General features: G+C 36.9%; 1 protein-coding gene across 3 annotated transcripts in view; it reads left to right on the top strand.

The window, feature by feature from the left end:
- WFS1 (wolframin ER transmembrane glycoprotein) overlaps positions 1–15,362 on the top strand; it is a 36,066-nt gene that overhangs the window by 6,843 nt on the left and 13,861 nt on the right. For all 3 annotated transcript variants that reach the window (XM_074865703.1, XM_074865702.1, XM_074865701.1), the window contains one exon: positions 14,869–14,951. In XM_074865703.1, the coding sequence (XP_074721804.1) occupies positions 14,869–14,951 (83 nt within the window). The remainder of the gene's footprint in view (positions 1–14,868; positions 14,952–15,362) is intronic.

The following is a 15,362-nucleotide window of genomic DNA, read 5'->3' as shown; positions in this document are numbered from 1 at the left end:
CTGGAGAAGAGAAGGCTGTGGGGACACCTTAGAGTGGCCTTCCAGTACTTAAAGGGGATCTGCAGGAAAGATGGGGAGTGACTCTTGATCAGGGAGGGTAGTGATAGGACAAGGGGTAGTGGCTTTAAATTGAAAGAGGGTAGATTTAGATTAGATATAAGGAAGAAATTCTTTGAGTGTGGTGAGACACTGGAACATGTTGCCCAGAAAGGTTGTAGCTGCACCGTCCCTGGCAGTGTTCAAGGCCAGGATGGACGGGGCTTTGAGCAACCTGGTCTAGTGGAAGGTGTCCCTGCCCATGGCAGGGGGATTGGAACTAGATGACCTTTAAAGGTCCCTTCCAACCTACACTATGATACGATCAAATCCCCTAAGACACTTCTATACCTCCCAGGTGCACAGGCCCCTCAGTTTCTGTCCAGCTGCTACATACCCTTTTGTAGCATCTCTATTTCATCCACTCTATACATCTTCCTTCCTTCAGATACAGCTCTAAAGCAATGAGAAAAGGTATAGCTCGGATGAGTGCTCTGGAGGTCCCAACACTGGATTCTCCAAATAGGCTTAAAAACATCATTCTTGCTAGTGGAACCATTTCCTCTACGTGTACACAGAGCAGAGCTAGGAAAAAACACCTTCAACATGTTCACTTAGTTAGCATGTGAGTATCTCAATACTGCTGTTATTAATGTAATATTAGTTTTTGGAAAAGATGCATGAATCCACACTCCAGGTAAGCGGTCTGTATTGCTGAGCTAGAAAGTAACTTTATGTGGCCTGGTGGATGTTTCACTTTTGATTCAGACATAAAGCGGAGTTGAGAGAAACTTCTCACAATATGATAGCAATCAGATACTTGCCTGGGATGTCTGGATTCAAGTAACTGCTTCAAGTCAGCCATAATGGTAACCTGAACTGGACTGACTCTCACCCCAGGTGAATATTTATGGTGCTGCAGGTTATTTGAAGCTGTTACCATTCCTTGTAAAGCTGAAATGCGTTCAAGCATGTAAAGTGTCTTTTAAAAATTGACTGTCTGCTAGTCAGCAGGTAAAAGAGGACATCCTAGGATAATAGAGAAATCTGGGAGGTGGTGTGTTATAATTTTTTTTATATGTGGATGAAATAGATTTTATTTTTTTTTATATCATTCATGTACATTTGCTAGCCAGTAAGGTTCGAGAGGGGGAACCAGGTAGGAATTCAGAGGCAAGAGTTTGGGAAGTTTTGAGAGCATTACAAAGCTAAGTTGCAGTACTTGAAGAAACATCTCTTTGGTTAAGGAAGTAATTTTTGTTTTGTCCATGTTTTGCTGTTAAGGAAATATGCACAAATCTCTTTCTAGAACTGAGAATATATGGGGAAGGTATTTGTACTGAGAGCTTTGCAGACAGAAATCAATTTCTTATGTTTTGTTTGTAAACGTGCTGAGTTCTGCTTGTACTTAGGAAGGTTATGAGGTTGTTTTTGTATCTCCTGGAAGAGAATTATTTTATAAATTGTGTGACTTAAAATTTATAAATAGTACAAAAAAATTCTTCTTAACAGTTTACAATGCATTGTAACAATGTACAACAGTGTCTCCATCGCACTGCTAAATGATAGCTAACGAATAGTGAACCTCTCTAATTTACAAATATTTTCCGAGTGTTAGCCTCTTCCACTTAAGGTTACAAAGAACCTTTGCTTCAAAGCTCTATTTTAGCACTTCTGTGTCTTCATTTTCTGGCGGTTTCCTTGTACAGGCTAACTCTTGAGGCAAAGTGAAATATTTGTGCAAAGCTTGAAGAAATCTCAGAAAAATCTTTGATTGTTGGAAGGGGAGGATTATGCCTTGAAGTATTAATTACTTCATAATTTATCTGTCAGTTTATTAATGTCCCTTCAACTTTACCTGTAATTACTCAGGCTCCTGGAAAGCTTATTTGCCAAGCATTGCTGTGGGGGAGAAAAGATTCTATCCAAACAAAAGTTAATGACTGTGTTTTAAGGTAAAATTTTGGGACATAGTCAAGTTGGTGCAGAACAATAGGAATTGGCTTTTTCAGATCTGCTACTATTGTTATCAATAACATGCTGGTGTTTTTACCATACATGGGAGTAGGATTGGACCACCCATTTATTTGAGGAAAGATTCTCCATCTTTGCCTCTTTCACCATTTGAAATGCCTAGATGTTTTCTTCAGCTGATAACAAAGATACTGGTAACAATTTTTGCATTCACACAATGAAACAGATTAAGGAAAGTGCTCTAGCTCAATCTTCCTCCATTATTGTTTCGGGGGGGGGGGGGGATCAATTTCCTAATCTGTGTTAGTTTGTGATAACAAAATCTTCATTCTAGCATAGTCCCAGGGTGTTAGAAGGGTAGAAATGAGCCGCTGACAGGTAGAAGGGGAAGAGCTGTATTCACATTAGTAAATCAGGTAATGAAATAGGAGTGGCTCTGTGCTAAGGACTCAAGGTTCCTATTGCACACATTTAAAAAGTTAATCTTGTGGTTGGAATACAATCTTTCAATTTAGTTTCCTCCAAAAAGAATCCAGCATGTATGTTCCACTGTGCAAACAAAATGCATTAAATGGGAACAGTTGGAAAGTTAAAAGCACATTCCTCATCTGAACTATTTCTCAAATAGAGTGCATCTGCACTCATCAGCAGCATGAACTGCTAACTTCTGGAGATATTTTGCAGTATTATCTGGAAGTACCTAATACCTGTACATTCATCTTCAAATAAAACTCCAGCAAATCCCTGTTACACTACAATAATCAGGGAGAGACTTGAAACTTGTGCTGCTAGAGGGCCCCTTGCAGCAGCAGGCCCACTTCATTGCGAAAGTTGGGAGGTGAAACTCAAAACAGTACACTGGAAGATAAAACCAATCCTTTGCAAAGTCACTTGATTATTAGAAGTGCTTACTAAGCAAGGTAATAAGGTACTGTGGACTTGCAAAGCAGTCACGATGGGTTTTTTTTAAGACCCATTTACTGTATTTTGACAGTAAGCTAATGAACTGCTAGAGTGTCTGTGTGGTGGAGAGCTTAAACTGCAGAATTGCTGAAATTCCATTGAGCATTGTGCAGGTTGTTAGGATAACTTTAGGTGTTCACCTACAAAAATATGTGGGCTTGGTGAGGTTTATGATCTCAACTCTTTCTCACATTGCTTTTCTGCAGGTTGCATTTCTCTTCCCCACCCCACCACCCCACTTTTTTTCTTTTTGTTGGGGAAGGTTAATAATGATGATTATCAACTGAGAAATAACAAAAAACTTATTTTTAACAATTTAGTTTTGGAAAATGTTAGATTTATCCCAGCTCATCCAAAAAGAATTTAATCAGAGATGCCTGCATAGAAAAAGCAGCAGGGCTGTCTCATTAGTTGTGTGTAAAATTATTTTAATGACTTTAAATGATCATTGTACAATCATAGCTATGCTAGAAAGAAATACCTTTTAAGAATCGTTTTCCCTCCACTTTTAAAATTTATAGTCCCTATAATATCACCCTTAGTCTTCCACCTACATGCCTTAGGGTTTTTTTACTGTTCTCCTGACAGTTTGCCTTCATTTTGTGGGGGTGCAGAAGATGTTCCCTTTTCAATTTAATGCTATTTGATGACATGCAATTGTGGTGTGACTAAGACTATTGTCATATCTACAAATGCATTGTTGCTCCCAGAGAAAGCAGAGTTGAGTCCTACTCTTCTACACCTCTGTAAACAAATGTTATTCCCTTCTCTCCCGTCCCTGTTATCACCTTTTAAAATAGAATGCCTGGCAATGTGTGCTAATATAAATATTTTTTAATTGTTCTTGGGGCAAGTAGGACCATTTTAAGCTCTAACCATGGAAGTTGAGGTGCATAGAAGAAAAAAATGCAATGTACTCTGAATTGTACCAAGCCCTTACTTTGCAGTTAAGAAAAGAATCCAGGAGGCTTCTGAATGGATGAAAGGATTCAACACTCATGGATGAGCAAATAAGCATCTGAAGTTAATAAAACCATTTATCAAAACAATGACATTTGTTGTACAAAATATTTCTCCCTCTCCAGTCAGTTCCTCTGTTTGTGTTATTATATTCTGTATGTACAAATCATGCTTATGACATGAAGCTTAATGCCTGCTTTTAAGTGGAATGTCAGTCTTTCCAGAAACTTTACTCCTACATAGGTACTGCACACGATACCGCTGAACTTTTGGAGCTTGTGGAAAGTGAGTAGGAGGATTTCTCTAGAGACTCATACTGGTTCTGCTGAACGCTGAAAGCTTGACAGTACAATCCAGTGACACACAAAAGCTATTAGAACCTACATTTTTGTCACAAAATGTACAGATCAACTTTTTCTAAAAGCACATTGATAATAGACAATTTACCTGTGGATGAACAGTTTAAATCTCTTTTTCCTGAAAGAAGGAAATCAGATACCTTTCCCTTTGGAGATATGCTTACATAGCATCTTCTCGCAAATGAAAGGATTTTTATTTTGTCATTAATATATGTATGCCTTTGCTCCTAAATGTGTCTGAGGTTCTAGAAAGCTTATTTCATAGTGAAAACAAAATCTGTAATAAAAAGCTGTGTGCTGTTCCCTGAAAATTTTGAATTTGGGTTTTGGTTAACTTACCAGATTTGTGCTTACAGAAGGGACTTTTCTTGCAAAAAAAATCCTGTGTAACACTGTATCAGAATTACCACCATAGACTTCCAAAAGGGACTGGAGGTATTATATAGAACATGACTCCAAAAGACATATCTTCTAGGGAGATTTTGCACAACATGTGTTCTGCTGTATCTGGTTTGGTTGATACCCATGGGCAGGCACTCCCTTAAGCTTTCATTTTCCTACTTTTTCTTTGGCTGTTTGTTGTTTGAACACATATGCCTGCATTATTTACTTCGTATGTGCATGCAGTCTTGTTGCTTGCTTCCTAACTAATGTTATAAAATTTTCATATTTCAACATTCTAAAACTTTCTTCGTAATAGCAAATGAGCTATTACTGAGAATCTGCAGCTGGTATTTTTAATTGTGAACTTCTTAAAGCAACTTCATTCAGTCTTCTAGCAAATTAACTGCTTCATGTTCGTGACAGGCTGTTATTTCTGATGTTTCAGTCCCGGTTTGTTTTTTTGTTTGTTGTTAGTAGCCCAAACAGACCAGATGGTTGCAATACAGTCCTATCATAGTTTTGAACTGTGTAGTAAGACCTCTACTGACTTCATAAGAAGCTATAACAGCTTCTCTTTCTGGCTGTACCCTAGCAAAGCTAAATATTGGATGCATAGAGAACAAGACTGATGAAAGCTGAGGAGTAGGAGAGAGAACTCTCTTATAACAGTGGTTTGAGAATCCCATTCAGTTGGCCAGAGATGAAAGATGCCAATGCTTCAAAGCAGTCTACAAATACAGTTTTTGCAGGTGGGTTGTCTTTAGCAGCTGGATGCTTGTTTTTTAAGAAGCCAAACAGTGCTTTTTAGCTTTAGCTTTATTCTACAGAAGGCATTGAAGTCCAGGGGACAGAACACATTTCGGGGCCCTTAAATGCAAACTGAGGATGAAAAATTAATGTTAAAAAAATGACTGGCTTCCAGCAAGCTAATTTTCCGTGTGGATGTTGATGGTAATAATTAAGGTGATACGCATCCTTTCTGTGCACCACCCTAACTTCCTTTGGGACAGGATTTATAGCATGTTCTTGAGCTGTTACTGACTGTTTCTTTTCCAAGCTAATCCATTGCTGAGTTAGATAGCTACAGTTTAATATAAACTCTAGTTTCCCTGATGAAACTTGTGAAACAGAGTGCATTTATAACTCTGAACTTAATGATAATAGAAGTTTATCTGCAAGTACCACTTAGGCACTTTTATTAATATTAAGTATGGGATAAACTTTACATGTGCTTCAGAGGCATGTTTTTGTGGAAATCTCTAGACATAAAAGGTAAAATAAAAATCCATCTTCAAGTTCATCATAATGAAACTAATGGAAGATGCTTTTTCAAATACAGTAACTAATCCTGTATCTGTCTTTTTCTGTGTTATGTCTGACTCCACCTACACATTTATTTGTTCAGCTTACCTTGTGGAGCATGGTGGGAGGGGTGGAGTTGAGTGGTGAACATAGTTTATTCATACTTGTATCCTCTCAAAGTAAAAGCAAGTAATTTTCTTTGTAATTCAGATGGTACTCCCTTTCAGATTCGATTACAGGCCTTCTTGCTAAAGCAGTAAGTGATGTATGACTGAAGCTTCAAATAAGTACAGTGCTGTGCAATGTGACAAAGATCAGTTCAGACATGAGTACACTTCATGGTATATGGGCAATTTGTTCATGTGTGGGAGAAGACCTAATGTCAAAGATGACAATCTTCCCTCCCTGTTCCCACTCCAGTGATTTAGCTGGTGGAAGGACTTGTGGATGAAATCTTGTTCCATACTACTCTTCATCAAACATGTAAATTACTCTTGTCAGTTAGTAACATGGAGCTGAGGGAAATGCTTGACATCCTGTGACTTCTTAGAAGAACAAAACCCACTTACATTAAGTAGCTACTTTTCTGGATAAAGCTAATGAAAATACGAAGTGTAGTTTTGCTTCCTCTGGATGTCATCCAGCTCTTTCTTCTCTCCTACCTGAACTAACACTGGAGCATTACAGTTTGTGAACTCTGTGTGAAGGCTTGCAGAACTTGCTGTCAGTGCTCAGTATTAATATTGGAGAACCTGAATGGTGACAGACTTTTTCAGGTTCAAGATTCTTATTATCTTTTTCATGAGAATCCTTTACACTATGATTTACAGCATGCATGTTAGAGCCAGGGAGCTTTTTTTTAAATGCAGTGCTACTGCTGTCCTTACTTGATTTTGTTTATATTTTACTGAGATGTTAAAGGTGTTCAATAGCAGCTTTCCTTCTCAGAATGTTTTAGCACCTTGCAGCCTAGAGACTTACTTTCTCAGTGGTGAGACCTTTGTATTTGATACTGCTTTATGGGGTTTTTTTCTTCTACCCTTGGTTTGTCTGATTGCTTGATAAATTCATACAAATATTTGGTATTGGCTAAATACTTTTAAACTGCTGATGCCCTTTAGTTTTCGGATATGGTAAGACATTGAATAGTCTCTTTTTTTACCTTCTCCATTTTGCAAATTCTTTGTATGTCTAGTATTATTCTCCTCAGTCTCTTCCCCAGCTTAAAAGGCCCTGATAATAGTGTCTTACTAGCACTGAGCTGTTTTTTTCATAAAATGGTGTGTTACAACTCCAAGGTTTTATTCTGAGTGGTAATGTGTACAATGATAAGGTGTCGTCTTGATTTGCATTTACTGCATTTCATCTGGCCTTTTATCACTTAAATCAGTCATGAAATCATTTTGCAGGTTTTATTTTGGGGTTTTTTGCAGTAATTGCTTCTGAGGTGTTTTTGACCTGAATAACACAGAATCATCAACAGACTTTGTCACCTCTGTTAGCCCCCTTTTTGTTTTCATTCACACATAAATGCATTGAATAATATAGACCTTATTGTATATCCCTGTGTGCCTAAACTGATAACCTTTTTCCTGGGGGAATGAGAGCTGTGTATTTCTATTCTTTTTTATTTCTTAATCTCTTACTAATCCATGTAACATTCTAATTTGTTTAGAGGACTTCTGTGAGATGCCTTATTCACTGCCTTTGGAGATAGAAATACAAGCTCGATCTGCCTGTCCTCCAACCTTTTGACTCCTTTAGGGATGTCTTATGTCAAGGCTTCTCACACAAGATTTTCTGATTTTACCCAGTATATCTTTCTTTGCCCTCTCCATAGGGTAAAGATTGCTTTTTTTCTTTTACACATTTGCCTTGTGTGGATATCAGATCTAATGGTCTCTGTTATCATGTACCTCTTTGGTATCATCCTTGCTGCTTTCCGTTTCTCAGTTTTAAGTGAGGCTACACGCTGCTGTATATAGTTAAATAGAACACTTGGATAAACAATTAAAAGAAACTACAGCTTTAAACACAATTAAAAGAAACCATAGCTTCTTTGTTTAAGTTTGAGATTCCAGCATAGGAGCTTCTCAATGCTGTTCCCTGGCAGGGAAAGAAAACAATCAATCAAACATCTTTTAGTAAATCTTCTACTGCAGCTTTCTCTTTTTTTTTTTTAATATTCAATTACCCTTGAATTTTCCATAGGCCCTATAGTCTGCCTGCTAAGCTTGCTGCTCCTTGTGTACTTGAAAAAGCCATAAAAAGGTAGTAAGAGGTTCTGTGTTGAGTTGTTCTCCAGATCTTTTTCTCTTGATTTATCATGGTGTATCTCTTCAATTCGTTGGGGTTTTTTTCTATTTTTCTTTGTTTTGGCATAACCTTACCTTTACAATGATGCATTCTTATTTCTGAGAACTTTCTTTCTTTTATTTTTTTTCAGTCTGGCTTTGCTTTTAAATACAACTCTAGCAGATTTTTTGTTTCTGACACTTCTATCTGGGTACTAAATCTAACTTGCTGTTACAAGAGTGTAACCTCTTAAACTAGGTTTTATGCATTGCTCATTTAGAAGCGAAAATTGTTTTCTGCCTTTTGGTTTCTCTGATTAGTTACCTCATTAAGTTATTTATTAAATGTACCCAAAAATTTTATTGTGATATTTTTGAATGTGATACTTTCTGAAAGGGAGTTGAGATCATTATTGCTGCTTTCTGAACTTTTTGCTGCTCTGATTCTTCTCAGTGTGTCTTTAGTCATGTTTATTCAAACCAAAAAATCAAGGAAACTGCATTTAAAATCCTGTATTTAAAAAGAACCTGAGATTTGGAAGATCAGTTGTGAGATTGAGTATTTATCGTTGCTTGGCTCACTTTACTGACCCGCCTTGATAGCAGTTTTCACCTGCGGCAACTCTCAGATCTTCTCATGAAATGGTAAAAAAGTTTATATACTTTTCTGGGTGTTTATTCAGTGAGCTTGGAAGCGTGTTGCCACTGGCTAGAACTGAATGGATCAGATGTGTTGTGTATACACTAAACTCTTCCTTCAGGAACACTTCCCGTACTAATAAAATGGGAAAGCCAATCCAGAAATCTTGTTTTATATCTTGTCATCTCAGATCCTTTGTTCTCCCCAACACATGGGTTTTTTCCTCCTCCTCCTGCACATCCCTGTCACTTTTTATTTCTGAACCCAAATGAATGCTTGTAGTTATGATCATATAAAGTGTGTATGCCATATAGGTTTTCTTCATACACTTAGTGTGGGCGTTGCTTAATGCATTAATCTTTTGTTGGGTGGAGTTCCCATGTAGCTTTAATATTCATTTGTAAAACCTGTAATTTCTTTTAAACTTATATATTTCAAATAAATACTTTGTCTTCATTATTGCTTCCTGTCTGAGAAACTGCTTTCAGTTTTCCTTTTATCCTGTTCTCACTAGGTTTCCACTGTTCAAAGCACTTGGAAGTGCCTGGCTTGTGTTTATGTCAAAAATGATTTATTGTGCATGATGACATAACGGTCTTGGGGCTGGCCCCCAATAACTGCGTGAACAAGTAAAATCTTAAGCTCAAAAGGCATAAGAGACTGTGATCCTATAAAATACCAGGTTTTTACTTTGGTATTTCTTGTTCATGGTCCTTCCCCTCTTGTTTTATCTAGAATTCAGGTGCTGCAGCTGTGATTTAAGAAGAACGCTGTGTGTGCCTGGCATGCAGGTGATAAGAGTTAAAATTCCATTGTCTGGGTCAGTCCACTCTGATGAGAGCTTTGATGTGTTTGTGCTGGTAGGAAAGTAAATCAACAAACACTTTTATGAATCAACATGCACTCTGTTGACAACTCCTCTATGAAATAACTTTAATAGATTTTTTTTTTTTTTGAAGGAAGGAAGTGATTCCTAGCAGTTAGAAGAGCACTTAAGAAATTGAGGTTGTCTTATGTCATGGGTGTGTGTGTGTATGACCCACTCTGTATGTGTATATACAACTAGAAATCTTTCCTTACGTGAAAGGATTATCATTTATGTGCCTTTAAATATTTTAGAACTCTTGAATGGAAGTGTCATACACAGTGTCATTTAAAACGCTACTTTTTTTTTGAAACCATGTTTGTCTAAAGTGTGTATAAAACATTTTGCTAAATATGTCATCTAACACTTCACAACAAGTCAGTCTAACTAGAATGATGTGTAGGGTATTAGAAAGGTTGAGAATCTGTTGCATCCATCATTGATTTGTGCCAGAATAATGGGAAGGAAATTTTATAACCCCAGTGTACTCTGGTTGTCTGTAAAATCTTTTGCATTGAAAAGATATCTTATCTAGATTGTGTAAATCCATTCTTCAAAACCTTGTATGAATGTTGTAGAGTTTGTTGGGTTTTAATCCTTGATGTAGTCCAAAGATGAGGCTTATACTTGTTAATTAATGATGGCATCTTCCTTTTGTGACTTAAAAATGTTAAGCACCGATATCTTGCAATCTCACTTGGACTAAATCCTACTATGGATTAACTGCCCTTTTGTCAATTTAATTGCTAAATTTCAGAGGTGAGGCACAATAATTGAATGCTAACATAGTATCACATAGTATTCTTTTAAGAACTGAAAAGTTTCCTTTTGCCACATTTCCTATTTCTGGCCAAAACCGAACAGAAACAGTAAAAGTGCCTGCCTATGCTGAAATGAATGCTAAATTTCCACTTAAGCCTATAGCAGCAAAGCTGGATTCAAAATTTGAATCTTGTACGAAGTAATGTATAAAGTTTCAAAAACTAAATAGTAGTCTTTAGTTTTCATCAGCCTGTCTACAACCTACCTATATAAACAGCTGTGTTTGGACTTCTGTATTCGGATTATTTTTCTGGAGTTGTAAAACAGACTTTACTAGTAAACAAATGACTAGTAATGTTTTGATAGCATCTTTGAAGTTGATCAGCTAATAATATGCAGCTTTATCTTACTCTTGTAAATGCTGTAGGACTGTGAAATGCATACAAGCCTTTATGAATTTCATTGTATTGAGTCTTTTTTATTAAGTGCTTTAATAAAGTAGGTTTTAAGTAACAGCTTTAACCTGTTAAATGAAAAGCCTGAGTTCCAAAAGTGGATATTTCTGTAGCACTTCAGAGGTTTAAATGCTTTCTGTAAAATGAAGACATGAACACAGCACACTCAGAAATACATCTGCTTCATCCTTTGCAGATGACAAATCTTTCTTTGTTTCTCACTTTTTTTTTTTTAATGGAACGGAGAAAATTTAAAGGATAAAATATCATTTCATATCTTAAGCTTAACACTTAATCACACAGAATAATAAAAATAAAATATTTAGATTTTATTTGTAATGCCATGATTTCAATATCCACTGAATAATTTGTGTTGAGTGACCCGTCTGTGAAGGCAGAAGAATTAAATTGTTTTGTAAATTAGGAACTGAACCACAGGGCAGCTTGATGACAAACTGAGGTTTACACAGGGTCTCAGTGACAGGGTAGGAACTACAGCCAAATATTAAGTACTAACCACCCTTCTGTGTCCCTGTCCTGTATTAATTTGTTATATGCATGCTATGCGCCATCTAAAATTTGACTGCTTTCATTTGAGTGACTGCAGTGCTTGTGAACATTGAATAACTGATAGACATCATTGGCTTATATAAATGCACCTGACACACAACAGCTAGTGAATTCTATTTTAATTGTCATAAAAGATGCATGAAGTATTGCAAGATGAATGTTCCTCTTTTCTGGAAATTCTTATATTCAAGACAGTGTAAAATTTGACATTAAATAGACATGAGTTTTTAGCAAAGCTGGAAAGTAAAAGCTTCTACTGACAGCATTTCCATTGCAGTACTCTTATGTGGGAGGAATACACATCAAGACATTTTCTGACTAAAAACACGCTTAAGAACAAGGGTGATAAGTTACAGATCACCACTTTTTGTAGTATTTTTATGGTGGGTGCATTTACTCTTGTATAGTATTTGTTCTAGTGTTGAGCTGAACTGAAAGAAAGTGTGTGTTGTCCATCCTTGTTCCAAAACACACTTTGACTATGTTTTGGACCTTTTACCTTCAAAGACTGACCTAAATACTTTGAGAAAGTAAATTGATATGGCAGCCACACAGCATGAGTTGTTCACGCTTTATCCTTTTACTTATCCTCTTGCTTATCCTTTAAGCAAAGGAAAAATATTGCTAGTTATGGGAACACTATGATACTAAAGCTATTCTAAGCATGATCTTGAAAACACTCCACAACCTGCTCTTCCACCCTTGCCCTACAACTACAGAACCAACCCACAGACATAATTTTAATTAACTTTTATTTATATTTATAGGTCACATGTGAGAGTACATAGAAGTGATAACTGGGTGGGAGGGATTGGGCAACAGGTTGAAAATAACAGCAGAAAGCATTTCTTTCCCGTGGCAGTGAGCTCTGTTAGAACAAACATTTCAACAAGTTTGCCCTGCAATATCAGCATGTTTTATCTTTTTTTCTCAGTGAAGGTGGTAGTTGGACTGTAGGGCTGCACATTTTTAATTTTTCTTTTTTTTTTTTTGCCATCTTCATGAAGAACATTATTTACATGTTAATCTGCAATGTGATTGCAATCACATAACTATATCGTGGTGTAGAAGAGCAAAATGGGAATGCTTTAGCAGCTTTCTATTGTAATAAGTGTTCCTGTCTAGCAGACATTAATCTGAACAGGAGATGGAAGGGGTCAGTGCTATACTGTGCTCCAATGTGTGACAAGTGGAGCAGGAGAGAAGGGAAGCTACTTTGCCTGTATAAGCTGCCAGAGAACCACTCGTCTTATTAGGCTTTATATCAGTTTAGCAAACTGCTTTCTATAGTTTGCTTTTTTGTGTGTGTGTAAATTCTGCTGAATTGTCAAACACTAACTTATGAATGGTGCCTCCTATATTGGTTTATCCATAGCATCACTGAAATATTTGTGGTGGTATCTTCTCAACATGTAGAAAACCCTGGACAGGAAAAAAAAAAAAAAAACAACACAAACCCATAGCCAAGACTGTTGCTGCAGAAATCTTGATGCAAAGTTAATGAATGTGAAGACACGGGAAGAAACAAAAGTACTGCCTTGCCCAACTTTTTCCTTTTGGGTGGGGTAGATGGATAAATATTATGTTTCTTTCAAGCAATATGCTCTTTCCTGTAAGTTCTTGTTTAATATAAGCAGAAAGCCCTCGATTGATGTCTGTTGGTGTAAGTGGTGCCTTCTGGAAAACAGGCTTCTGACTTGTTTGGAGTTCAATTCTGTTGGTTATACATCAGAGCAAGGAGATTAAGTGGTTAATTTTGCTGGGATGCTGTTTGCCTATTTTACAATAATATTTTTACAGCTTTCTGAAAAGACCCAAGTACTAAATGAAAATTATTTTTCATTATGTGCCTTGTTTAGCCAGACAACACATTATAATCTGGCATTAGTATTTTTCCAAGTGGAGCGTGGCAGACAAAACTGTGGCATGGTGAAGGAGAAAACTTACTTCATGGTTTGCTCTTGTTAAAATACATCCATTTTAATGAAAGTGTTGGCTTGTAGCCTATTCTTGTTTGGAAATAGTCCCAGTACCAGGGATGTTAAAGAATGTAAGTAGCCCTGTTCTTCTTGAGATTATTTGGAATGGGCTTTATTTCTTCCTTCCTCCTACCTTTTGAAAAAGAGTTGATACTGAATGGCAGCTCAGCTAGCGGGGCTGCATACCAGCTCCTCATGTTGTTGCTGCCCAAATTAGGTAGAGACTGAAATCTAAGTTTTGAGTGGATGCCAGAAAGCTTCTCTCAGTCAGTTTCCTACACTTGGAAACTCTGTTTCCTAACCACAGTTTCGTATGCTGTCTGTGCCCTTAGTATGTAGCTACCAAACATCACAGTGTGTCTGGTGACCTTGTGAGGTAATGTGTTACCTACGGGTCAAGCTTTGGTGCTCACTGAGTCTGGATCTTCCTTTCTAACTACAATTTTAGGTTGGCTGGTAGAGCTGTTACTCTGAATCAGTGGTCTGTTGTCCTTTCTCACACTTACCCAACCTGAAGCATACAAGTTGTATTGATTGTTCTCTTTAAAATTCTTCCAAACTAGTCTATGAGAAGTCATCTCATAAAAAGTAGCAGTTCTGGCCTTTGTCAGCTTTTCCATTAAACTTATTTTTCATTCATCAAGTAGCATGCAGCATGACATTCTTTACAAACACTGGATGTCAGATAAATCTCTCAAGATTTTTTTTTATGATTGATGGTGGAGCAATATGATGCTTTTGAAGAAAATTGTTTAAGTCTGTGTACAGTAGAAAGGAAAGGGGAAAAAATAAGGTGTGAGTGTGGAGCTATACACAAAATAGTGAGGTTTATAAGATGTAATTGTTGTTAATTTCTGCTTGCTCCAGAAACTGAGAAGCTGAGCTCTCAAAGGCTGGTTAATTTTTCAAAACTCTTGAAAAGGCTCTACTAGTAAATAAAGAGGCTGCCCGGTGAAAGACTGAAGTGCTATCAAGAATAAAAATAGTAATAATACAAAAGCTGATCCATACTATGTGTTCCACATGTGCTCATATTTATTGTAATGAATATTCTTCTATTGAGAAATAAATTCTGTAGAAGTAAATGAGAAAGTAAACTGTATGTGTCCTCCTGTGGCAGATACCAAATAACAAGTGATGATAAATGTGCTGAGATGGAGGAGTGTAAACATTGTAATGAGTTAATTTCTACTGTTCTTGCAAAACCCTCATGTTGTATTTTTTTATATACAATCCTTTAATTCTTCAACCACATACAACAATGTTGTAGAAAATACTTTCAAATATTGCTAGTAAACTATTTTCTTTATCAAATTAATTTATAGAGGGCATGAAGGAAGAACCTGAAGTGCTCTTTGAGGAACTGCTTGAGAGGGCCAAAGCTGGAGAACCAAAAGCACAAACAGAGGTAATTTTACATGCTCTTTGTCCAGTTTTGTTTGCTCTTAATTCCAAAAGTAGCACTGCCCGCTGTAGAACTATTATCTCTTCTTTAGTTGAACTGTATCTGGTTTGGTTTTAAACTATTCAACTAAAGGTGATGCCAGATGGTTTCTTCACCTTGAGAAATGCTGCTTGCTTGAGTGTTACTGGCTTCAGGTCCAACTCTTGTGTAAGCCTTTAAGATTCATATGGAAATGGAGAGGGTAGGCTGAGAGCATGGAGAAACTACAGAACTGCTTTAGCTTTTTTTTTTTAAATGCATGTGCTAAAGAATTACTTGTGGAGGTGTGCAGATAGGGCCTGTTAAATGCTGTTAGTTCAGCACTGCACTATATACAAAGGTACAAGGACTCCTAGGCTAGGCTCTGTGGAAGAA

The sequence above is a fragment of the Strix uralensis genome, chromosome 4 (assembly GCF_047716275.1).
Source record: "Strix uralensis isolate ZFMK-TIS-50842 chromosome 4, bStrUra1, whole genome shotgun sequence".
Lineage (NCBI taxonomy): Eukaryota > Metazoa > Chordata > Aves > Strigiformes > Strigidae > Strix > Strix uralensis.
The sequence above is the reverse complement of the archived record's forward strand: the minus strand, read 5'-3'. Positions and strand labels throughout refer to the sequence as shown.